The 27569-nt window shown below is 25.6% G+C and overlaps 1 protein-coding gene across 1 annotated transcript; it reads right to left on the bottom strand.

Annotated features, from left to right (window-relative positions):
• On the bottom strand, positions 1-26534 carry LOC122501515 (integrator complex subunit 6). The gene is made up of 9 exons (XM_043611040.1): positions 26070-26534; positions 25870-25947; positions 15509-15748; positions 15009-15189; positions 11311-12038; positions 8674-8949; positions 8207-8546; positions 4837-5610; positions 1-881 (listed from the first exon to the last, which is right to left on the bottom strand). Exons 1-9 carry the CDS (start codon positions 26184-26186, stop codon positions 673-675), a joined length of 2943 nt encoding a protein of 980 aa, XP_043466975.1. The 5' UTR covers positions 26187-26534; the 3' UTR covers positions 1-672.
• Between the last annotated feature and the right edge of the window lie 1035 nt (positions 26535-27569).

Below are 27569 nucleotides of genomic sequence, written 5' to 3'. Positions count from 1 at the left end.
TAAGCGTTTTTCTCTTAAATTTTTAATGCTTGCTTGAAAATTACCCTTTTCCATAGAATCGCCCACATATTTATATATATTTATAATATATGTATATACAAAATGTACATGAATGAATAGTTCTAAAATAATTATTTCCCTAAAGCAATGAAACTTAAAATTTAATTGTTGCTTACATCACAAGAATTATGCTCGTAAAAATAAATAAGAATTGATAAACGCATAAAAATACAGTTAATGTAGCATGATATTTTTAAATTTGATATGAACTTACGCGGTCGTTTACAACGGCCACTTCATGCTGAATATCAATTTTCAAACAAAGCCCTCTGTCCCAATCAAAAAAAAAAAAAATTCTCTGTACAAATAGAATTAAGTAACTTTATGTATAATTGAAAATTCTCTTCTTCTTCTTCTGTACCAATGAAACTGTTTTTTAAAAAATTTCAATAATTAATTAAATTACTCTCACTGGACAGTTATAATTACAAATTTACTAAAAAACAAAAAATTATGAATAAAATGAAAAAAAAAATTATTTCGCGAAAATTTTCTGTCATTCTTACGAGGATTTGGATAATTTTCAATTTGATGAAATAATCTTCCACTGGAGCAAGTAATCTTCAGTGTATATTTTGCGTTTCATTAATGCCCCACCATATTGCGAATAGCTTAACTTATTCTCGTGGCACCATTGTGATTCGTCTTGTGGTTCATTACCCAGCCGTCTTCCTCAACGGTTTTCAAATAGTCTTCTAATAATGCTGCTAAATTCCGTCTTTTGAAACGTAGAGATTCTTTAACAATGTCTTTGACAAATGCGAGCCGAATGTCTAAAGTACCTTGGATTTGGTACAAATGTGAAAATAACGTGGCATAATCTATAACAGAAAAATATTTTTTAATGTAGGATTATTACAAGTTTCTTATGTCTGCTTTATTTTTATATACACGGAAAAAATTATATATGTATGTTCTACAGAACTAGACAAGGAGTAGCGGATACACACGATTCTTTAAAAAGTTGTTTTTCAATTTCATAAACTTTAGGCATTTGCAGGCTTCACAGTCTCCCTAAAAAGTATTTTAGGGAAAATAAGGGACTGAAAATTAAAAAATAGGGGACTTGTAGGGGACCATAAAAATTGGTCAAATAAAGATAAAAATATAATTTATTTATACAGGGTTGCCACAAAAATTTAACTTTATTTTTCCCTGACTTTTCACTGATTTCCAAACACAACTTTCACTTTTTTCCTAACCCTAAAGAATATTCTGATTCAATTTCAAAATTATTAGATACTCAACAAAATGTTCTATTAAATTTATTTACAAATTTCTTCAAAAGTCAAATTATTCGAAAACATCAATAGTTTTATTTCAAATAAATATTTCATCATTTTTTTCATTGTAATTAAGATGTTCAAAAATTTCAAATTCAAACCTTTTCAAATTGAACAACTCATAAGAATATTATTATAAAAAAAAAGATGGCCGACTGACAAAGTCGTTATTTTATTATTACAAGAATATTATTACTGTAATTTCTTCAAAATTGTTTGTATCGTTTCAATTCAATTAACATTTTCTACAATTTTTAACTAAAATTCTACTTTAAATCAATAACATCAACAGGATTCCTACAGAAATCCGAATTTAAAATTCCATACCTTTTTCATGATTTCCAGGTCAAATTTTTACGAAATTCCAGTGGAATTTTAAATCTAATTTCATTATTTTTGGGCTCTTTAAAAACACTTTACTTATTTAATAGTCTCCACCCTTTGGTAAAAATTCTAAAATTATCAAAAATTATCAAAAATTCGAAATACCGATTTTTTTAAAATTCAACAATTTTTTCTCTCTTCTATGGGATTTAGCTTCATTATTTTTGGGCTCTTGGAAAATACTTTACTTATTAAATAGTCTCATCTCTTTGGTAAAAAAAATCTAAAATTATCGAAAATTATCAAAAATTCATAAAACCGAATTTCTTAAAATTCAACATTTTTTCTTCTCTTTTATGGGATTTAGCTTCATTATTTTTGTGCTTTTGGAAAATACTTTACTTATTAAATAGTCTCGACTCTTTGGTAAAAAATCTAAAATTATCGAAAATTATCAAAAATTCATAAAACCGAATTTCTTAAAATTCAACATTTTTTCTTCTCTTTTATGCCATTTAGCTTTTTTATTATTTGAATTTCTATTCAAGAGAAAAAATGGAAAACAGGAAAAATTTAGAAACTTTTAAAAATTCCAGTTCTTTTCCATGATTTCCCTGATTTCCAGAAGCCTTTTAAAAATTCCATACCATTTCCATGATTTCCATGTATTCCAGATTCTGTAGGAACCCTGAATAATTCAGTTATTATTCAATTAAACTTTTTAAAAAAAATTAATTCTACACAATTGTTAGTTAAAACTACGAAAAAAAAAATTTAATTCTACGAGAAATCAATTATTTTAATAGAAAAATAAATAATATTGAATTTTTCTTAAAATTTAATTTTTACGAAGAATTGTATTAACAACTTTTGAAAATATTTAATTTCTTATAAATAATAATAATAATAATTGAATAATTGAATTCCTGAGAAGAATTTAAATAATAAATTTTGAAAACAATTGAATTCATGAGAAGAATTTTATTCAAATTTTTGAAAATAATTCACTTCTTGAGAAGAATTTCCCTATCTATTTATAAAGATAATTTAATTCTTGACGAGAATTTTTTAAAAAATTTGAAAATAATTGAATTTCTGCAAAGTATTTTATTACTTTTCAAAAGAATTGAATTCTTGTGATGAATTTTGATATTTATCAAAATAATTTAATTTTGAAAAAGAATTTTATTAAAATTCCTTAGAATAATTGATTTTATGGGAAGAATTTATGCGATTTTGTTGTTTATCAAGCAAATTGAATTCTTTTGCAAAATTACTTAAAATTTTTTGAAAATAATTGATTTTCTGCGACGAATTAAATGTTATTTGTGAAAATATTTGAATTATTGCAACGAATTTTATTGTTTTATTGAATAATTGAATGTTTCTTAAAATTCAATTCTTTCCTCAAGTTTTAAAAAAAATTTCAATAATAATTGCATTTTTCGAGGAATTTATTGAAAATTGTATTAAAAATATTTGAAATTCTGCGATGAAAATAATTGAATTCGCAAATGAAATTATATTATTTATGAAAATAATTGAATCTTTTCGTAGAAATGTATCAAAAAGTTTTTTCTATAATTAAATCTGTTGATAAATTTTATGAAAATAGTAAATATAGAAAATTATTGAATTGCAAAAAACTTTTGAAAGTAATTGAAATCTTGCAAAGAATTTTATTTAAATTTTTGAAAATAATTGAATTTTTGCCGAAAAATTTTGCTATTTATAAAAATAATTGAATTTTTGACGAGATATTGATTAGAATTTAATTAAAATCTTTGACAATAATTGAATTCTTGAGAAGAATTTTGATATTTATCAAAATAATTGAATTTTGGAAAAGAATTTCATTAAAAATCCTTAAAATAATTGATTTTATGGGGAGAATGTTGTTGGTTATCAAGATAATTGAATTCTTTTGCAGAAATACTTAAAAATTATTGAAAATAATTGATTTCCTGCGACGAAAAAAATAGGGGAAATTTTGAAAATAGGGTACGTTTAGGGTTCAAAATTAAAAAGGGGACTCTTTGGGAAATAGGGGACAGACTGTGAAGCCTGTAAATAATTATAAAAATATTTATATCAATTTTAAACTGTGTAATATTACTATTTTTTAATGTTTCGTAACATTTATACTTACATCAATTATAGTAAAATAAATAAAATAAAGTATACGATATAATTTATTCCATTGGAAAGGGATGTCATTCAACTAAATATTTTTTCCGTATCGATTGCGATAGCCGAGAGGCTTAATGTAAAAGCGTTCGTTTTAGAATTATGCGTATATTTAGTTGCATGGTTAGATAGGTTCGATTCCGAATGATTATAAGATTTTCCGATGCGTTCAGTTGTTAATTATAATATTATGAAAATGTGAGAAGAATAAAACTTATGAATTAGTGAATACATTAATTTTATGTACACTTGAATTTTTTTTCAACGGATTAATTATTGTTTATTATAAAATTGGTGAAGTGAATAAAAGAAAACACTTGCGTCCGCCAACTATTTATTTTGACATGTTACGTGTTCGTCAAACGTTATTACTACCGATATTGTGAAAGCTTCAAAGTTTATCACTGAGTCCTCTACTGTACTAAACTGAGGCCTTCTACCTCAGTACAGCAACTAGTACCAGATGATGCTTGATGGAAAGCAAAATCTGTGAAAAGTTGTCGTCATGGTTTATATGAACGGTCCTTTTCTTCGCGACGCGTTACACTTTAATTCAGTATATTTTTCAGATTTTTCAACTTTAAAAGTTCGAAACTAGTTTGAAGAAGATGTGAAATTTAAAACCCAATAACCGTATTAGGCCATTTTATTACAGACTTCATTATTTGTCATAATTGAAGTTTTATATTCGATTATATATAAAACTATTCACTTTTCAGATCACATTATAGTTCAAGTTAAAGCAGAAAGTACTTTTTAGCAGAGTTTAAAAGAAATTGATAGGAAATATTAAAGTTTCCATCTTTAACCGACTTAGTTCTTTGATACCTACAAACTGCAGACTTAATCTTATTCCCTTAAAAGATTCCTTTAGAAAGTTCACTTCATCAAAGCCCTGATGAATATTCGAACCTTAAACTCTAATCAATCGTTAAACTTGACAAAGAGAATTATGAAAGAAGAGGAATTTTCTGTTACTTACTTGTTCCCTTTCTTCGAACTTCCTTGTAGACGAGTTCTCTGACGGATAAATTGTGTTTCCTAACGTCCTCAATCTCCTTCTTTGTTAATGGCCGTTCCTTCTCGATCTTCTCCTTCTCCCGCTTTTCTTCCACATGATTAGTCAATGGTTCATCAGTCACACATTTAACTTTCACACTGTTTTGATTATCAACAACACAATCATTAACTGTTAATTTAATGCACTCGATTATCTCGACATTCTCGGTTCTTTCTGATTTCACTTCAAGTTTTATGGAATCGACATTATTTATAACTGGAGTTAATATCGGCGGTATATCTAGATGATTAGTCAATGGCTCGACAGAAATCGGTTCAAAAATTGGTGCCATTAAAATTTTCGAAATACCGTTCACTAATTTCTCCGGTGAATTCGGGTACGGTGAACTAAGAGCACTAGATATTAGATCGGAATTCGCGTTATTTATTACACTCGCATTGGGTATTGGTGGTAGTGGTGGTAGTAAACTCGGGGGTTTCACGTCCTCGAGCCATGGAATTGGTGAATTTGACGGTGAACTCGATGGGGATTTTATTGGACGTTTCACTGTTACATCTTTGGGAATGGGTCCTGGTTTCCTTTTGTTTGGCGGAGGCCTCAAGGCTGGAGAAACACCGCCTTCGGTTGGTGTTAAAGCTCGCTTCATTCCGCCCTTCGACGCCGAGGACGTGGCTCCCACCATGTCGATGTCCGCCTCGTCTACCATCATTCTCTTGTCTATCTTGAACGGATTGCCTACAACAACAAAACCGAAATTACACTCGAACATATCAAAAATATTTCCTTTTCAATTCTTTCTGTAACTTTTCTTTAAAAATCCAATGAATTCTTACTAAACAAGCGACATTTTGAACCATCTTTCTACTCAAACGACCGTTTTTAATAAAAGACGTCAATTCGGTCGCCTCACATTTTTTTAAATTCTCAAGATTATGATACAGAATTTTTAAAAAGTCGTTGTCGTTGGTTGTCAACCAAAACTTATTCTAAGTCCTGGTCACTTCAATTTTCAAGCCAATCTGAATGAATTTTATATTTCGTCCGCCATATTGGATCCGACATTTTGTTTCTTTTTAAAGTAACATCAGATTTGTAATCAGCGACCCCATAAAACCTCGAATAACAATTTTCAAGCAAATTTGAACAAATTTAGAAGAAAAAAATTTTTTTGTGTAATTTTTGAAAAAATTTTAGCGTTCGGTCGCCATTTTTTAATGAAAAATGAAAAAAAAATAAAAACTAATGCATATTTTCAAAAATAATTTAATTTGTGGCAAAGAATTTTATTACAATTTTTTTTTAAATGATTCAAAGAATTTTACTAAAATATTAAAAATAATTTAATTCTTTCGAAGAACAGGTACTTAAATTCTTTTAAACAATTTTATTAGAGTTTTTCCAAATAAATAAATTCTTTTGAAGAATTTCTTCAAGTTTTTTGTAAATAATACAGTTTTTTTTTTAATAATTTTAATTGAAAACTTTGAAAATAATTAAATTAAACAAACAATGTTCTTCAACTTTTAAATCTAAACGTAATTAAAAATTTGATTATTGAATTTTATTGAGATTGCACTGAAAATAATTAAATTCCTAAGAAGAATTTAAAAATTTTTGAACATAAATAAATTTCTGCGAAGAAATTAAAAATTTTTTAAAAATAATTGAATCAGGAAGAATTTTATTATTTATAAAGAAAACTGAAATTTTGACGAGAATTTTATTCAATTTTTGAAAATAATTGAATTTTTGTGAAGAATTTTATTATTTCAAAAATTAAAAAATTCAATTATTCAAAATTCAATTATTTTTAAAAATTTACGCTATATTGCTTTTAATATTCAATTATTATCTTAAATTTTAACCCAAATTCATTTTTAAATCAATTTTTATAAGAAAATTCCTTCAACTCATTTTAAGAAAATTTTTAAGAATAATTACATTTTTTGAGAAATTTGATTAAAATTGTATTAAAAATAATAAAATTGAAATTCTGCGAAGAATATTATTATTTGTAAGAATAATTGAATCCCTAAGAAGAATTTTATTATTTTCGAACAATATTTTATTTTTGCTTAGAATATTATTATTCTTAAAATAATTGAATTTCTGCAATAATTTGTAATATTTTCAAAATTTAATTTTTTTTAGTGTTTTTAACTAAAATTCTTCTATAAATCCATTATTTTAAATAATTTTTGAAAAAGTTCTTCGCGAATTTTCAAATTCATTTGTTTATAATTCAATTTTACAAAATTTCAATTATTCGAAAATTTTTCAATTAAATATATATTAGAAAACAAAAACATCAAATAATTTAAAAAAAACGCAATTAAAATTATTCAAAAAAATTAATTCCACAGAATTGTTAGTTAAAAATTTGAAAAATTCAAATTTTCAAAGATTTTAATTTGAAACCTTTTCAAAATTCAATTATTTCTAAAATTTTAAGAGAAATTCATTTTTAAATCGAAAAATTCTACAAGAATTCAATTATTTAAATAGGAAATCAAATAATTTATTGAATATGTGAATGTTTCTTAAAATTGAATTCTCATAAAGAATATTATCAAGATAAATTTTTAAATAATTGAAGTCTTTTGATTAATTTTAATAAAATTTTTAAGAATAATTACATTTTTCGAGGGATTCGATTAAAATTGTATTAAATAATTTAAATTTTTGCCAAGAATTGCACTAAATAAATTTTTGAAAATAATTGAATTTTGGAGAAGAATTTTATTATTTATAAAGATAATTGAAATTTAGACGAGAATTTAAAAAAATTTTTAAACATAATTAAATTTCTTGGAAAAATTTTATTATCTTTGAAAATAATAATTGAATTTCTGCAGTCATTTGTAATTTCTATAAAATTCTTCAAATTATATCGTACAATTTACGAACTTTTCTTCCTTTTACAATCAAATTACGGATTTCACAGACCTTTTTTCAAAAAAACTGACTTTTACAGACTTTATGCAAATTTACGGACTTAGTTCGAGCCCTGAAATTTTGACCACGCCATTCGAAGGAGCGAACCCAAAAATAGTCGGAAATGGTTTGTTTGGAATTTTTTTTAGCTTGTATCGTTATGACTCATTTACCACTTCGTGATTTTCTGCTTCAAATAAAAAATAAGTGCCACTGAAGCTTATTGAATGCTCTCTAAAGTACTTACGATGCGAGTGTTCTTAATGAAGAAACATGATAACAATATTTCCTTCAATATCTTCGCTTCAGTGAAAATGTAGATAGCGTCTTTTTTAAAACGTACGTCAGTATATTTCTACAGTTACAAAAGTAAAATTTCCAAAAAAAAATGACTTACCAAACATATGTTGCCTGACCGGTACACTCTCAATTTCTCTCAATGGCGGTGTCATTCGTTTGAGGTATTCTTGATAGTTACCCATTTGCGCGACAGGCATAGAATGTACATAATCGTCGTCTAATAATTTCGTGTGCAATAACCCTGGTTGTAAAAAATTGGACCGCATTCTAATCACTTGGTCAAGAAGTGATTTTCTCGGTACATCGAAGGCATTTCTATAGCTTTGAGCCCCTCTCTGTTGCTGTTGATTCCTCACTAACCCGACAACAAAACCACCAAACTCGTTGAGTTGATCTCGGAGGCCAATGAATTTGTCTTGCAACAGTGGATGCGACACCTAAAAAATTTAAACATTATTTTAATTACATTGATGATAAATGCATTTTGAGCAGTAATTATTATATGAAAGTAAAAAAAAAAGAAAAAAAATGTTTGCTTGAATAAAAAAGTGGAGCGAAACTCACCAAGTCTTTTTTGAGAGGTGTTCTAGGAATGACCCTGACGCCTTCCGTCACCGCAGTGGTATTGCCGTTGACGATATTCTTATTTAAGCTGGCGTTCGCCACCTGTTTGGATATGACTTCGTTACAAAGACGATCGAACTCGATTTTCGCCTGATTCTTCAGCCGCTTCAAGTAATTTAAGACACTGTAGCTCAAGGAGTTATCCATGTTATCAGGGATTAAGGTTTGCGCTAAAGGCGCTGGGGCTCCCATTCTCGTGAGCGCTCTCCTCAGTGACTGCAATTTAAGGAAAAACGAACGAAATTATATCACTTCTTCTATAATTTTTTTCCTAAACTCAAAATAAAACTACAAGCTTCTTCATCTTAAATTTTAAATTCAAGCCTCGGATCGACTTTAACGAGCCAAAAAAGTCGCTTTAGTCGATTAAAAATAGGAAAAAAAGAAGTTTATTTAATACAGTGTTGACGCAAAAAATTTCATTTTGTATTTCCCTGATTCTTCACTGATTTCTAAATTTAATTAATCAAAACTCGAATACTTTTGCTAAATGAATATTTAAATAATTCTTATTTCTTTTTTCACGCGAAATAAAATTTAAACAAATTCAACTTCTGAAATTTATTAATTTCTAAAAATTACAACTATAATCCTTCAAAAATTCAATTATTTTCTACAATTTAGAACTAAACTTCATCTCTAAATCAATTGTCTATATTAATTTTTAATAATTTTCCGATAGTTCTTCAAGAATTCAATTATTTCAATAGAAAAATTCAATTTTCAAAAATTTTAATAAAGAAATTCTTAAAATTAATTTTTTTTTAATTTGGTAAAATCTTTGGAAAATAATGAAATTTGATAAAAACTTTTCAAAATAATAGAATTTTTAAAAAATATTAAAAAAGAATCCAATTTTTGGAGAATTTTAATTAAAAATGATTTTTTCAAAATTTTAATAAGTCTAAAGAAGTAAATTTAAAAAAAATTTAATTTACTTTGTTCGAAGGTAATTGAATCTTAAAAAATTATAATAAAACAATTCGAAGAATTAGTTTTTTATAAAAATTGTAATGTAATTTTTGAAGGATTTTAATTAAAAATTTTGAACATAATTTTTTTCTCCAAAATGTTAAAAATAATTCTAAAATGTAATGTTTAATTTCCATTTTAATTAACTCTACACAGATTTTTCATTAAAATTTTTAAGAATTCAATTATTTCCAAAATTTTCAATTAAAATTCTTTACACGTTAATTTTCAAAAATTGTAATAAAATAATTGAAAAATTGATTGAGAATCAATAACAAAAAAAAATTTGTTTAAAAAGAATTGAATTCTTACGAAGATTTTTACAAAAATCTTTTAAATGATTAAATTGTTTTGCAAAATTATGAACATACTAAATATTGAAAATAATTGAATTTTGAAAAGTTTTTAAAAATAATTAAATTTTACAAAGAATTCAATAAAAATTTTTGACAATAATTGAATGTCTCTGTGGTATTTTATTAATTTTTTATTTGAAAATAATTTAATTCCTAAAAAGCATTTTATTATTTATCAAAATAATTGAAATCTTGCGAACAATTTTATTAGAATTTTTTTAAATAATTGAATTTCCAAGAAGAAATCTATTACGCTTAAAAATAATTGAATTCTTCCAAAAAATTAAAAAGAACATTTTCTTAAATAATTGATTTTTTCGAGGAATTGAAATTAAATTTGTAAGAATAATTACATTTTTCGAACAATTCCTGTAAAATTGTATTAAAAATAATAGAAATCTTGCGATGAATTTTATTATTTATAAAAATAATTGAATAGTTGCTAAGAATTTTATTAAAATTTTCAAAAATAATTGAATTCCTGCAAAGAATTATATTATTTATGAAAATAATTGAATTATTGCAAAAAATGTTATTAAAATGTTTAAAAAGAATTGGATTTCTGAAAAAAATTTTGTTTTTTTTTAAATAATTGAATCCTTTATAAGAATTTTATAAACATTGTTTTAAATAATTAATTTTTTCGAAATATAATAAATATTATGAAAATTTTAGTTTAAATAATTAAATTCTTGTGGAAAACTTTAGCTTTTAGTGGCTGAAATCTAAAAAAAGTATTTTCAAATAGTAGCATAACTTAAAAAAGTAGTAAATAGTAGGTTTTGGTAGATGAGTGAGAAGCCTGTATAAGTCGATAAAAATCGCATTATTCGAAAAAGTCATAATATCCAAGGCCTGTAAATTTCATAAAAAAAAACAAAATAAATTCATTGAAAGTGACGCGCTCCAAAGAAAGGTACCTAAAAAGCAGAACGAATTAAAGGTTATGTTTGTGTTAGACTTATCTTGATTAAAAGTTCCTTTTTAATTGTATAAATAAAAAACTAGTTTTTATTGAATATTTTGAATTCGATAAAGACTTGAAGATCAATAATTTGTAATAATAATTGATTAACCGTAAAAGGCCTCTAAATACTATTATCAATAATTGATTCCCTTTCTGTATTTAGACCCCAAAAAATTATAAAAATAACCTAAAATTTGTTGATTCTCAGGTAACTTTCTTCGGAGCGCGTGACAAATTTATTTAAAAATTAATTTTCTTCAAAAAAAAAGTGTGACTACTCACAGCGGCATAGTACGTAGGCATAGTTCTCATATAATTTTGAAACTGCGTCCTCCATTCGTTCGTAGGCTTGAGCCTGTGAATTTTAAAAAGTTCCTCGAGTAGAGGCAACAGAACAGGATAGTTGTAAGGCATCACGAAGAGATTGACGCACGTCAAGTTCGTGCTCGCTTTCAGGTAGCCAAACGGATGACCAACGTCGCTTGACTTATAAGAATTGGCAACGAACACCTGCCAACATATCGTCGGCTGCTTCCTGGCCAAGATGAACTGCGTGAGGGGACTGGGCTCCAGTTCGTATTTGTCGAATGGCAAATTCTCAATCACCATCGGCTCTTGACTCGTGCACGTGAACTTGACGTTCGGATGGGCCGATCTTGGGGGTAGTAAATTCGCGCTCAAGTCTGGCCAAAAACTCTCTGGAATCGGCCAGAAACCAACGGCAAAGCCTTTTTGCGCCGATCTTGGTACGTAAATTAATCTTCTGCAGGAATGCCAAGCGCTGTTGCCAGGTGCCGTAATACTGCCAGGGTACTGATTCCTTGGGCCGTTCAGTGGATTATTTTCCTCGTCATTCTCGTCGTCGTCCAAATGTTGAACTTCATTTGACAATGGCGGAGGGTCGGGACCTATTTTCTCGAAATTGATCACAACTCCAGATTGGACTTTTTGAACTAGAGAATCTATACACTGCATCATCATTCTGTGGGAAGTTATGCAGTAAGATCGTCCTGAAATGGTAATTTAAGAATTAGAAATTGTAAACACATTCATTTCATTAATATTTTTTTTTCATTATAATTAAGATGTTAAAAAATTTCAAATTCAAACCTTTTCAAATTGAACAACTCATAAGAATATTATTATAAAACATAAAGAAATGGATCACTCCGAGTCGAAGACTCGGAGTAATCCATTTCTTTATGTTTTATAATAATTAAAAATGACCGACTCACAAAATCATTATTTTATTATTACAAGAATATTGTTACTGTAATTTCTTCAAAATTATTTGTATCATTTCAATTCAATTAACATTTTCTAGAATTTTTAACTAAAATTCTACTTTAAATCACTAACATCAATTATTATTCAATTAAACTTTTCCAAAAAAAATTAATTCTACAGAATTGTTAGATAAAAGTACGAAAAATAATAATTTAATTCTACGAGAAATCAATTATTTAAATACAAAAATAAAAAATACCGAATGTTTCTTAAAATTTAATTTTTACGATGAATTGTATTAACAACTTTTGAAAATATTTAATTTATTTTAAGCAATTTAATATGAAATTTTTTTTTTAAACAATTTTAAACAATTTTATAACAATTTTTGAAAATAATTAAAAACTTTTTGAGGAATTTTATTAAATTTTTTAAAAATAATTGAATTCCTGGGAAGAATTTAAATAATAATTTTTGAAAACAATTGAATTCATGAGAAGAATTTTATTAAAATTTTTGAAAATAATTGACTTCTTGAGAAGAATTTTTCAAAAATTTTTGACAATTTAATTCTTGACGAGAATTTTCAAAAAATTTTGAAAATAATTTAATTTCTACAAAGTATTTAATTACTTTTCAAAAGAATTGAATTCATGTGATGAATTTTGATATTTATCAAAATAATTGAATTTTGAAAAAGAATTTTATTAAAATTCCTTAGAATAATTGATTTTATGGGAAGAATTTATGCGTTTTTGTTGAATATCAAACTAATGGAATTCTTTTGCAAAATTACTTAAAAATTTTTGAAAATAATTGATTTTCTGCGATGAATTAAATGTTATTTATGAAAATATTTGAATTATTGCAACGAATTTTCTTGTTTTATTAAATAATTGAATGTTTCTTAAAATTTAATTCTTTCCTCAAGTTTTAATCAAGTTTTTAATAATAATTGCATTTTTCAAGGAATTTATTTAAAATTGTACTAAAAATATTTGAAATTCTGCGATGAAAATAATTGAATTCGTAAATGAAATTTTATTATTTATGAAAATAATTGAATCTTTTCGTAGAATTGTAGGTATCAAAAAGTTTTTTTTATAATTAAATCTGTTGATAAATTTTATGAAAATAGTAAATATTGAAAATTATTGAATTGCAAGAAACTTTTGAAAGTAATTGAACTTTTGCAAAGATTTTTATAAATCCAGACAAAATTTTGACTTTTTCCCTGGCCCTAAATAATATTCTGATTCACTCTAAAAATTATTAAATACTCAAAAAAAAAACATTCTATTACATTTTCTTTCAAATTTCTTAAATTATAAAATTATTCGCAAACATCAATAACTAAGTTTTTAAATAAGTATTTAATTATTATTTTTTTTATTCAATTATTATCATAAATAATAAAATTCTTCACAGAATTTCAATTATTTTTTATACAAGTTTAAATAAATTTCTCGAAAAATGAAATTATCTTCAAAAATTATTTACAAGAATTAAATTATATTTCACAAATAAAAAAAAAAGAAAACTCATTCTTCGCTAAAATTCAAACATTTTCAAAATTTACTATTTTAATAAAAGTTCTCAAAAGAATTTAATTATTAAAAAAAAAAATAAAATTCGTTGCAGGAATTCAATTATTTAAAAACAAATTGATAAAATTCATTGTAAGAATTCAATTATTTTCATAAATAATAAGATTCTTTACATTATTTCAATTATTTAAAAAAAATACAATTTTAAGTAAATTCTTCAAAAAATGTAATTATTTTCAAAAATTCTATTAAAATTCTTCGAAAGAATTCAATTATCAATTATTTCTAAAAATTCACGCTCTAATGCTTTTAATATTTAATTGTAATCTAAAATTTTAATTGAAATTTATTTTTAAATAAATTTTTATTAGAAAATTCTACGAAAATTGAAAACTAAAGTAAATAATTTATTAAGTAACTGAATGTTTCTAAAAATTGAATTAATATAAAGAATTTTACCAACAAATTTTTAAATAATTGAATTCTTTCGACGAATTTTAATAAAATTTTTAAGAATAATTACATTTCTCGAGGAATTCGATTAAAATTGTATTAAAAATTATTGAAATTCTGCGATGAGTTTTATTATTTATGAAATTTATTGAAATCCAAGTACTTTGCGCACAACTGTACTTAGATATTAAATATTCATTAGGTTGTAATAATATAAATATTTAAATGCGACAAGTTCTTGTTGTCAATATCTTTACTTTGTAAAGGGTCTATTACCCGTTTGTACATCTAAATAAATAAATTTCTAAAAAGAATTTTATTTTTTATGAAAATAGTTGAATTATTGCGAAGAAATTTATAAAAAAAAAATTGTAAATAATTGAATTTCAGTGAAATTTCTATTTATTTATGAAAATAATTGAATTGTATTACAATTTTTTTTTAAATAAATGAATTCTTTTAGAAAACCTTATTAAAATAGTAGATATTGAAAATCATTGAGTTGAGGAAAATAATTGTATTTTGGAGAAGAATTTTATTATTTATAAAGATAATTGAAATTTTGATGAGAATTTTTTTTTTTTTTTTTGATTTTTAAACATAATTGAATTTTTGCGAAGAATTTTATTACTTTTGAAAATGATTGAATTTCAAGTTTATCTATTTATAAAAATTGTAAACGCAACTCTTGATTTTTTGCAAACTCAATGATTTTTTTTCATTTTAAAGCTGAAGAAAAAGGCTTTTTCTTACCTCCAGTAACTTCGCACATTGCGTCAATAGGCGAGGCGTCACTGGCAACTAAACCGGTGTCCCTCTCAATTGCGGGTGTTCCTGACAATCTCAAAACTAATGAAAACAGTCTTTGATCCCATCTGAATGGCTCCTTCGTTAATTCCGATCCAGGAATGGGCGAATGCATTGGTAAAGTAAACTGAAAAATAATTCCAATTATTTTAATTAAAAACGCCTCTAAAACATTTGAGAAAATTGAAATTAGAAGAATTTAGAGAAACTAAAAAAATTTCGGTTAAAGCAGACGATTTGAAACCAGTTTTCTAAATTGAAATTTTAAATTGTAAATTGTTACTCAGAGAGTTCTGGATTCTTTGCTTTTGAATTTAAAGTCAGTCATTTAAATCTAATAAACTTTCAAATAATATAGTAATAAAAATCATTTAAGACTTTTTATTAAATTCAACTAAAACTGTTTTCTTTTTTAGGAAAATGCATGGTTTTAAATTATATCTTACATCTTGATGAACTCCATTATTAGTCGTGTACTTTCCGCCGTCAGTGATAACAACAATGACGGATGGCTCCAAATAGAATGGACATCTACCTTGGCCATAAGTATCGATGCCCGTTTGCATTCGATTTATATTCAAAACGTCGAGTGCATGTTTCAGAGCAGCGCCTAAAGTTGTCAAACCTACGCATTGTAGATTCTTCAGTTCATTCATAAAAGTGGCCAAATTCTCCTTCCATCCAGCCTAAAAAATAATAACCATTTTTCTTAAATTATTATTAATCTTATACTTAATATCATTTAAGATCATTCAATTTTTAAATCTGAATTTGTAGAAATCGCTGATTACGAATCTGATATCGGAATTTCAAAATTCAAAATGACGGACCAAGTATGGCGGATAAATTGTTCAAAACTTTTTATCAAAAATTAAAGTCCTTAAAAATATGTAATTATTAATTTCTTCATATCAATTGAGATTTTCGAAAATTTTTATTATAAAACCTTCTGAAATTAAATTATTTCTGAAAATTGCAAGTGTTTTTAATTAAATTCTTTTCCAAGTATGATTAATAATATTAAGAAATTTATTTTAGAATTTTATTATTTAAAATAAATTTAATTATTTTCAGAAATAAGAAATCAGAGAAAAAAGAAATAAGAAAGAAAATTCAAGGAAGATTCAAGAAAAATTTAAGGTTTTTAAGTTTTTTAAAAATATTTTTGAACACCAAAAACCCGAGTTTTATTATAATTTTGTATATAATATGTATTAAGAGAATAGAATGGAGTTTATTTTCTTAATACTACATATAACTATGTTTTACTATGTTTTACATAAAAAAATAAATTATATTCTTTATTATCAATTTATTTAAAAAAGTTGATATATAAAAAATTAAAAAAAAGAATATACAGTGGAATAAAATCAATTTTGGCCATTTCTAGCAAACTACATATATATGTTCATTATTCGATAAAGGCATTATGTTGCAACTACTCATAAAATATGCAATATTGCGTGCGTTTAAAGGCATGTCATAAAAGGTTAAAAATACCAAATATATGAAACAATACTTTATCCTTTTACTTCAATTTAAAAAATTATGCAATTTTTGTAAAGAAATTTTTTCAAAATTTTCAATTTTTGCATATGAAATAATATCTTCAATAAAATAAGGGCGCATTTTGGCGCATAATTTTCCAAATGTCAATATTGGGTGATTCAAAATCAGAAATATCACAATCTGCAAGTGGTTACTATGAATATGATCTTTTAAAAAATTTTTGATGATACAACAAAATCGGTTAAAAATTAATCGAAATATAAAAGGATGAACAGATGAAGAAAATATAGCATCAAAATTCAAAGCTGTATTTATGCAAAATTTCGTTAATTCCCAACGACAAATATACCATTCATTTTAAAAAGCTTTTGTAAGCGCTAATTAATCAATAATTAGAATCTAATTGGAATCTGTGGTGTACTTATCGCCTTTTTAAATTTAGAGAGAAAATAAAAGTGTTTATCAAATAACTAATTACCTAAATAATAACAGAAACCACATTTTAGATTAATTTGAGTACCACTGAATGTTCCCGGAGGATAATCAGCGAACCCGCTGTAAACACTCTAATTGAATCAAGTGATTAAAATTTACTAGTGCAAGTTATGCTTAACTGCCAATTAATTATTATTAACTAAATAATAGGAAGGAATTCGATGAAATAAAAATGGTATATAATCATATATGTTCCCCGTCTTTATATTAAAAATTAATGCGCACGCTCTGACGAAATTTGACAAATTCGATTCTGCATTTATTAGATTAAGACGAATAGAATTTCAAGTTGAATGATAATTTTTAAATAAAACAAATTCTATTCTTAACGAAAGTTTACTTGATGACAAATTTCACAAAACAGTAAATATCAAGAAAAATTATTAAAATTTTGTGTAAATGTTGATGAACCCTATATAAATAGAAGAGTTTGAAAGTTGGACATAGTTTTTCGTTTATAACTTTTCACTTAATGGAGCTATATCGATATGTTTAATAATTATAGTAAAGCTTCAATTTCATGCTTTTACAGAAAGCGAAAGCAGGCGAAAGAATATATTTAAAAATTCTACTGGTCATTTAAAAATAAACTATGAAAATTGTTTCGAGATATTATCATGCTTTTACCTTCCAGCTCTAAAAAAGTATTCTTTTAACACAAAGCATAAATAATGCAAGTACTTTTTTCAAAACAAATACAAAAATAACATATCAATGAGGTAAACGTTTTACAATTTAAATTATGCCATTAACATTAAGTATTTTTGAAATATCAAATATCAAAGGGTGTCCAACTCGAAGCAAACTTTCCTAATATACAAAAATTCTAATATACAAAAAACCAAGCGACTACCAGAAATAAAACAAAAATTTATTAGAATCAAATAAAATATGAGTATTGTAAGTCCTTATCCATCGTTTTTTATTTTCCCGAAGGAGGTGAATAGATATCTCATTCCAACTTTCTGCTTCACCAATTATCTCAAAAACTTTTTTGACTTGTAAAAACCAGTTATATTTGCTTGATGAGATCTCAATTTTCTTCTAGAATTTTTAATCTCAAAAAACATTGCTTTGGACATCTGTCCAAAATGTTTAGAATTTTTTCAACAAAGTTCAATGCTCTTTACCCAGCTAATATATAAGTTGCACTTCCAACTTTTAGTCTATAAGAGTAGATACTTTTGTACGAAAGGGCTCAGTCCCGTATATTACAAAATAAATAAATGAATAATAATTTTCTCGTCCCAAGATTTGTTTCATTTTCGAAATTTAAAATGATGCTGTAAAGTAAATGAAAGATTAAGAGATACCTTAGACGCATAACCTTGTAAAGTTTATAAGAGCGCAGTTTATCAAAATTTCCCGGTTTCATGAAACAGAAATATTAAAAATCTCGTGAAAACGGATAGCGGAGTCGTAAGATTACCGTATTTAGAAGCTACTAGACACTACTAGAGGAGACCAGTCTAGTTACTATAGCATATATCAAGTGTAACATGATAAATTCCCACACAGGCTGTGTACACAGAAAAGAGCTATAGTAGTAAATAAATAATAGGAACAACTAAAATATAAATTTTCCTTATTCAAACGTATTTATAGTCTTTTCCGTTAAATTGATTATAACGTTGAAAATTTTTTAAAAATTTTACTTTTAAGGAATAAATAGTTTTGCATCAATTACTTTGCAACATCAGGGTTGCCACAAATATTTAATTTTATTTTTCCCTGACTTTTCCCTGATTTCCAGAGAAAATTTTCACTTTTTCCCTGACTATAAAGAATATTCTGATTCACTCTAAAAATTATTAGATACTCAAAAAAACATTCATACATTTACTTACGAATTTCTTTCATTGTAAAATTATTCGCAAACATCAATAACTAAATTTTTAAATAAGTATTTAATTATTATTTTTCCATAGGAATTAAAATTCTTCAAAATATTCAAATTCAAACATTTTTAAAATTAAACAACTTATATCTTCATGTTTTATAAAAATTTTAATTTCCATAAAATTTTTCAAAAAAAAATTAAATTATTTACAAAAATTATAATAAAATTCTTAAGCAAGAATTCAATTATTTTCATAAATAATAAAATTCTTCACATGGTTTCAATTATTTTTAATACAATTTTAAATAAATTTCTCGAAAAATAAAATTATCTTCAAAAATTTTTTTGCAAGAATTAAATTTGGTACATTTTACAAATAATGAAATTCTTCGCTGAAATTCAAAAATTTTCAAAATTTACATTTTTACTACAAGTTTTCAAAAGAATATAATTATTAAAATAAAATAATAAAATTCGTTGCATAAATTCAATTATTTTTACAAGTAATAAAATTTTTCACATAAATTCAATTATTTAAAAAAAATGGATAAAATTAGTGGTAAGAATTCCATTATTTTCATAAATTATAAAATTTTTCTGAGGATTTCAATTATTTATAATACAATTTAAAGTAAATTCCGAGAAAAATGGAATTATTCTCTTATTTTTTTTGTAAGAATTTAATTACATTTCACAAATTTAATGAAATTCTTCGTTGAAATTCAAATATTTTCACAATCTACTTTTTTAATAAAAGTTCTCAAAAGAATTCAATTATTTAAAAAAAAAAATGTAATAAAATTCGATGCAGGAATTCAATTATTTTCATAAATAATAAGATTCTTTCAAAATAAAAAGATTCTTTACATTATTTCAATTATTTAAAAAAAAATTTGAAAAAATTCATTGCAAGAATTCAATTACTTTTATAAATTAATAAAATTCTTCACAGGATTTCAATTATTTTTAATACAATTTTAAGTGAATTCATCGAAAAATGTCACAATTTTCAAAAATTTTGTTAAAATTCTTCGAAAGAATTCAATTATGTATTTTTAAAAATTCATGCTATAATGCTTTTAATATTCAATTATTATCTAAAATTTTAACTAATATTCATTTTCAAATCAATTTTTATTGGAAAATTCTACAAGAATTCAATTATTTAAATACAAAAATATATAATTTATTGAATAAATAAATGTTTCTCAAAACTAAATTCGAGAAATTTTAATAAAATTTTCAAGAATAATTAAATTTTTCGAGAAATTCAATTAAAATTGTATTAAAAATAATTGAAATTCTATGATAAATTTTATTATTCATGAAAATAATTAAATTTTTGTAAAAAATGTTATTATTTATGAAAATAATTGAATTATCGCGAAGTTTGCTTAGAATTTTATTCAAATTTTTTTTAATAATGGAGTTCTATTGGAAAATTTTATTGAAATAGTAGATATTGAAAATCATTGAATTGAGAAATTTTTTTTTGAAAATAATTGAAAGTTTGCAAAGAATTTTATTAAATTTTTGGAAAATAATTGAAATTTGGAGAAGAATTTTATTATTTTTAAAGATAATTGAATTTTGACGAGAATTTTTTTAAATTTTTGAACATAATTGAATTTTTGCAAAGAATTTGATTTCTTTTGAAAATAATTGAGTTTCTGCAATTCATTTGTAACTTCTCCAAAATTCAATTTTTTCCAGTTACTTAAATAAAAATCCCTGACTTTTCCCTGACTTCCCTGACCAATTTAACTTTCCCTGACTTTTCCCTGATTTCCCTGACCTGTGGCAACCCTGAAGATATTGCTATTTAAACATTTAATGTCACTCTTTTCAGGAATTATCATTTCGAAATCTACAATAGATGAAAAAAAAGTGTTGAATATGCAAACTTTAGAGAAACTATTGACTTTTAATTTTAATATTTTTTTCTGCAAAGTAAATTATTCAAAACTCGGGTATTTTAAAAATTATTCCATATTCCTACGAATATTATCATTTAATTTTTAAAATTTAAATAAATTCTGTTCATTTCGAAAATGGGGTCAATCATCCTTAATATTTCAAATAAAAATTTCCAAAGTTTCAGTGTAATATTCCAGAAAAAGAAGAATATAATTCACCGTGCTATTAGGGGTGATTTTTTCTCGAAACAACACATTTTACAAATTGATGAGTAAAATTGCGTTTGAACGGAAGTAGCTATTGACCCAAACTCCTTTACCCATTAACCAGAAACGTACAAGAACAAATGAAATGTTATGAATAGAACTGCAGTAAATTCATTTATAACCAATAATTTATGTACACGGAAACCATCGCAGAAAGTATCTTTTATTAAAGATTTTAATCTTAAATATACCTGTAAAGTTTGAGTATTAATTTCAATACAAGAAAGAATAAAAATACGCATTTTTATTATAAAGAACCTACATGAACTTTTTTTATTTTTTGATGTTAAAGATTAGAAAAAAATGAAGCTAATTTTATTTTATAAACCAAATAAATTACAAGCACCTTTTTACATCCAAAAGACAAAGAATTCGTTTACATCTTAAAACCAAACTGATTAAAAAGTAGATTAGTGTTGGAGTAAGAAAAGCCTTTAAAAATTTTTGTCAGAACCCATGTTTCATTTGAAACGGATTTTTATTACAATTCGAACATTTACCGCAACATTGAAAAGAATCAGCCAGAATCTTAAATTTTAGAACAGCTATTATTTTAAAGCTTTTAAAGAAATTTTATTTATAAATAAAATTTCTATTAAAGTTGAAAAAGATGGATAATTATGAAAATAGGTGGGAAAATTTGTAATAAATGAAAAAAGGTGAACAGGTGCCAATCTGTAATGCCTATAAAATTATGCAAAGAAAATTCTATTCTATTCGAAAAAGCGGGAATTTAAAAATCATGTTGGGCATTGAACGCACAGTAAATGCAAAAGGCGTGACGTAACACGGGAGGAATCCACCTCTTCACCCCTTATGTCACACTCCATCACCATCACATATCACAGATCCCTCCCCTCCTCCCACTTCCTTTTAGTAGCGTGACGTATTATGTGCACTACCCCCAATCAAGTAGAAACGTCATAAAGAAGGTGAGATGTGATATATTTTTCAATCCACTGACTTGCGACTAACGTAGGGATCACAGTACCTATACCTACTCTTTTCCTTTAAATTTTAAAATGGGTGAAAAGGTGAATTATTTTCCAAAAATAACTAGACCTTAAAAAGCTGAAAATTTCTTTAATACTAAAATTTCGATCGATTGAAATTTAAATTATGGAAAATTGAATCTTGACCAATAGAATACTTAAATAATTTTCAAGTCAAATTTTAGTCCATTGAAATTTGAATCTGATTCAGTTTATAATTGATTTTAACCCTATGAGTCCTATAGCTGGGATATGTAGGTCCCACCTATAAAAGCTCAATTATCTATAAACAAAATTAATATTTTTCATTCAAATTTGGTGCGTTTTCTTCAGCAAACAGAGGACTTCAAAAATATGTTGACCAGAAAGTATCTAAAATTTGCTATTGTTTAAAAAAATATACGTATAAACAATATTGTTAAAATTTACAAAACCTTTGGGTCAATTTGACCCCCGTAATTTTAGAGGTTGGTTCTCCAGTTTCTGTAGATAAAGAATTGAATGGTTTTGGATTTTTTAAAATCGACTCAGTTGATTTCGAGAAAAGTGTCTCCCCGTTTTCAAAAATGTGTTTACGAGAAAAAACGAGTTTAAAAAGTTTTCGTGACGTATTGCAGTGAGTTAAGAACATATCAAAGTCGATGCGATTTTTCCATTGAGGCTCTCTGTAAAAATCGCATCGACTTTGACATCCCCTTAAGACACAGTCATAAAAATTGCTATAACTTTTTCTCTCTTGCATAATAACTCTTCAAAAATATTTTAGGACAAAATTATTTCTTACAAAAGTTAAAGCTTAGGTAAAAGTTTTGAAACATAACATGTTTACAAAAACTGATAAATCTATTTTTGAAACTATCAAGATTTGCTAAATATTGTTCCTAAAATATAAATGTGACGCATTACAAAGAAAAGTACCAAAAAAGCAAAAAAATTTTTAGATTATATTTGTAATTTTTGAATGAAAATACACAAAGAGGATCAAATTTCAGTATGAACCACTCTAGTTTGAGTCTTTATTATTTAATCTAAAATAATTAATAAAAAACTGATTTCAATATATTATACTTAATGAAAGAGACACTTTTAATTACCAAACACATTATTACCAAAAAAATTATTAATAACTTTGGCTAATATTACCAAAAAGTGTTCAATTAGGGGTCGAAAGATGTGTTTCAAAAAACGCTACAAAACTAAAAAAAAATTATACGTTTCATAACATTTTTAACATATTTGCAAAAAACGTTTTAATTAAAAAAAATAGCAAAAGGTAACTTTAGGACTTAAAAAAATAGTAAAAAATCAGCTATCGAAAAATTAAATTTAACGACTAAAAAAATTGTTTTAATCGATTCAATATGCAAAAAAAGTAACTTGTTGTATTCACAAAAATATTATGTATTCAGAAAACATTTTTTTCTTTAAAGGAAAGAAAACTTTTTTTCTTTATTCCAGTAATAACTTCAATTATTTATTTATTTATTTACATTTGAAAGTACAAAGCCCAACATTTAGAATTCTTCAAAAATACCATTATTTTATAAACAATTTTTGAAAGTAAAGAAAAATAAATTTCTTTTAAATATATCATTTATTTAAATAAAATTTGACAAAATTTATAATTATTGTTTAAATTTTTTAAAAACGTCATTTTTTCAGAATCTCTAAGTTGAATTATTCAAAATTTTTTAAGATTTCAATTTAAAAACCTTTGGAAATTTAATTACTTCTAAAAATTGCTACTCGCTATAAAGCTTTTAATATTTAAATATTTTCTAAAATTTTAAGTGAAATTCTTTTCTTAAATCAGTTCTTGTCAGAATTCAATTAATATTTAAATACAAAAATAAACAATTGATAAAATAAATTACTTAAAGCTTAAAAAGTTTTAAAGAATTGAATATTGAAGAATTGAATATTTGAAGAATTTTAATTATAAATATGGACATGATTTTCAAAATTCTAATGAGTGTCTAAAAAAGTAAATTTTAAAATTATTTTAGTTTACTTTGTTCGAAAATAATTGAGTCTTAAAAACTTATGATAAAAATTCTAAGAATTAGTTTTTAAAAAATATTGTATTGTAATTTTTCGAAAATAATGCAATTTTCTAAAATAATTATATTCCTAACTAAAAATTTTGATCGTTCATATGAACGAAATTTTTCCCCTTTTCATATTTTTTAATATTATTAGGTATATTTTAATGAGAAATAAAAAATTAATTTATAATATTTATTTAGTAATTAGTTAATTAATTAATTAAATTTAATGTGTACATTAATATTTTGTACCAAAATCCAAACATTAAAAAAAGGAACGAAAAAATTCGTTTATTTGAACGTTCAGAAACATAAATAATTTTTGGATAACTTAAAAAAAATAATTAATTTTTTGATGAATTTTAATTAGAAATTTATCAGTTTTCTCCAAAAATGTCAAAAATAATTTTAAAAAATTGTATGTTATTATTTTTTCTACGTATTTGAATTTTTAGAAATATGTACATAACTGAAAATATTGGAAATAATTGAATTTAAAAAAATTAGAACGGGTTCTCAAAAAAAAAAAAAAAAAAAAAGTAGTTTTTAGTGGCAAAAATATAAAAGAAAAGTACATATTTAAATTGTATAGCAAATCATAAAAAAAGTTGTAAATAGGTTTTAATAGATGAGAGCGAAGTCTAGAAAATACCATTGTTGTAAAAGTGAAAGGAAAGTCGAAATATTTGTATTTTATTCGAAAAAGTCGAAAAAATCCTTTTTTTCAAGAACTGAACTTTTAAATGTTTCTACTATTGGTTTGATTTTTGACAATTAATATTCTTCAATATTAAATCAATTAAATTAAATTGAAAATAATTATAAATGAAGGAGAATAAACGAAAACATTTGGACAATTAATTTTTTAAATATTAGTTTACTCCAAGTTTCGAAATCTAAATAATTTCCTCTTCTGGAAAAGTCTATAAAAATATAAAGTAAATAATATAGAAGAAAGTTTAAGTTTAAATAGTAATAATGAATAAATAATAATAATAATAATGAATAATGTAAAACAATTTTTGAAGTTAATATTAAAAGCTGAAGAAGTTAGCAAAGAAAAAGAAAGAAGTTAAAAAAAAGTTAAAGAAATTAGAAAAGTGTAAAGAAAAAAAGAAAGATGTTCATAATGACAACCCTCGGCAGACAGCGCAAGTAAAAGTATGGAAATGACGAATCTAGCGCGTAGGACTCTATATTAATTAGTGGCGAATGAGCCAAGTAGGAGAGCTGGGAAGTAATCTGTGTGAGAGGGAATTAAAAAGAAGGAAGAAAAAAATGGCAACTCGGACGGAGGTGCGGAACAAGGGGATAAACAGATTGTTGACGCATCCCCCTCCCGAGAAGCCTAGTCAGCTGCACTACCCACAATGCAACACCATGATCTGTTCCAACCAACAGACCGATTCCGAATTGGGAGTTTTCAGCATACATCCAACTTTTGCAGTATACAAATTGTCCGCGCTTGTCACACGCAATGTGTGCGTAAGACAAGCCAAAGCCCGATTCGGAATCAACTCTCCACTTCCAATGTCAACATTAGACTGTATTTTCTCCACTAGCACGAAACAAGTCCTTTCGTGATAGTAAAGAAAAAAAGGGGAACAGATTTGCAAAACAGGGAGATTTTAGTCGTGCTGGCAGAGCGGGACAGAGCGGAGCAGGGCAAAGCAGAGCACACACGTAGAGTAGTAGTAGTAGTAGTAGTAGTAGAAAGAGAGAAATGAAAAAAAGATTGTGTACCTTAATATTTTGAGGCGGATCTTCGAAGGTCAACAACATGTAACGATCTCCGCGGCTCTCGGGTGACCTTTGCCGCACCTGGAACAAGAAGGGGAGCCAGGTCGGTTAAAACAGAGAATTTTCGGAGAGAAACCGCCGGTGTATTGAGGGTTAGAAAATAGGAGCGAACAGGTGACGTGAGAAAAAGCATAGAAACGAACCTTGACGAAAGTTTCAACTGCGCTTTTCGCTACGTCCAGGAGCGTTGGTCGACCACCAAGATAAGCTCTCTGATTCATGGAGGCGGACGTGTCGATCAAAAAGACTATTATAGTCATCTTCGCTAAAATAATGTTCGTAACCTCTGGGTCCGTCCGCTTCGTACTAAATAATCACTAGGTAGCTAAACTCTGCTTGCTCTGCTCGCTCTGCTCTAGGTCGCGCATTGTTGCTACGCTTACTGGCAAGCTAACCGCGATCATTCAACATTCACGACTGGCGACATGCTGGCGACTGTGATCTATTCCGTTCCACTTGGATCATGATTCCGTTCCGTTCTGTCCATGATTCTCTCTTCTAATGCTTTCTGCTAAACGCACTGCAACGCACTGTCCACCACAACCACTCGAACAACCGAATGTTGAGCCGCGCACTGACTGACTGCCTAGAGAATCGTGCATGATCCAACAACAAGGTCTCGCTCATCGCTGGAAGGCGCGGTAACGCGGACACGAAAATAATAACACTTCTGCGCAGGAAGCATAAGCAGCCATCTTTTAATGGATCAGCTGACTTTATATATAGCACCTCATTGGTTAATGATATTAGTGTCGATTTTTAAAACACTCTTTTCATAATTATATTCCTTCTCTAATCTCCACTTCGATAATTTACTCTTATTATTTTACAATAATTAAATACTTATGCACTACTTTTTTAAAATACATTAGTACGTTTTTAACCCAGAATAGTATTTTTTGTAAACAAGTAATTATAAATAAGTTCAACTTGTGACAGGTGATGACGTCATTTTCAGGCATTTTTCAAGATGGCGGATAACTGGATTTACTAAAGGCACTTCTGCAATCTTTAAAATCATACCAACACTCAAAATTGATATTGTATCGTTTACCAACTGTAATAATTAATTTATTCTAATAATTATTATTAATTTATTAATTATTTACTATAATTTCCTTCGTCCACAAAATTTTTCGATCAACGTTTTCAACAATTACTACATACTACTATTTTAATTTTCCTAAAAGAATTCAATTTTTTAATAAAATTGTACTGGAAACATTTTCAAATTATTTTCATAAATAATAAATTATGCACATGAATTCAATTATTCACAAATTTTTTATTAATTGCTTCTCAATAATTCATAAAAATATTTATTATTAATGAAATTAATTGAAATTAATTTCATAAATAATAATTTTTTTATAAATTCAATTATTTTTATGAATAATAAATTTTTAGGAATTCAATTATTTTCATAAATAATAAAGCTCATCGGGGTCATTCACAAACTACGTCACGCTTTTTCGGACTAATTTTGACCCCCCCCCCCCTTTGTCACATTTAAAAAAAAATTCCACACTTCGTCACACACGCTTGGCACCCCCCCCCCCCCTAGGAGTGAACGATCCCATCGCAGAATTTTAATTATTTTTAGTACAATTTTAATCAAATTTATCGAAAAATGTAATTATTCA

Source organism: Leptopilina heterotoma, unplaced genomic scaffold (genome assembly GCF_015476425.1).
Source record: "Leptopilina heterotoma isolate Lh14 unplaced genomic scaffold, ASM1547642v1 Lhet_21, whole genome shotgun sequence".
Taxonomy (NCBI): Eukaryota; Metazoa; Arthropoda; class Insecta; order Hymenoptera; family Figitidae; genus Leptopilina; species Leptopilina heterotoma.
This window is presented reverse-complemented; position numbering and strand designations above follow the sequence as displayed.

Bases quoted from the DNA above. Each gene is read 5' to 3' on its own strand.
- LOC122501515 (XM_043611040.1), bottom strand. From the start codon at position 26,186: ATGACTATAATAGTCTTTTTGATCGACACGTCCGCCTCCATGAATCAG. The intron at 15,749-25,869 runs GTACACAATCTT...ATTATTTTTTAG, and splicing joins ATCCGCCTCAAAATATTAAG to GCTGGATGGAAGGAGAATTT. The intron at 8,547-8,673 runs GTGAGTTTCGCT...TAAATTTTTTAG, and splicing joins CACCTCTCAAAAAAGACTTG to GTGTCGCATCCACTGTTGCA.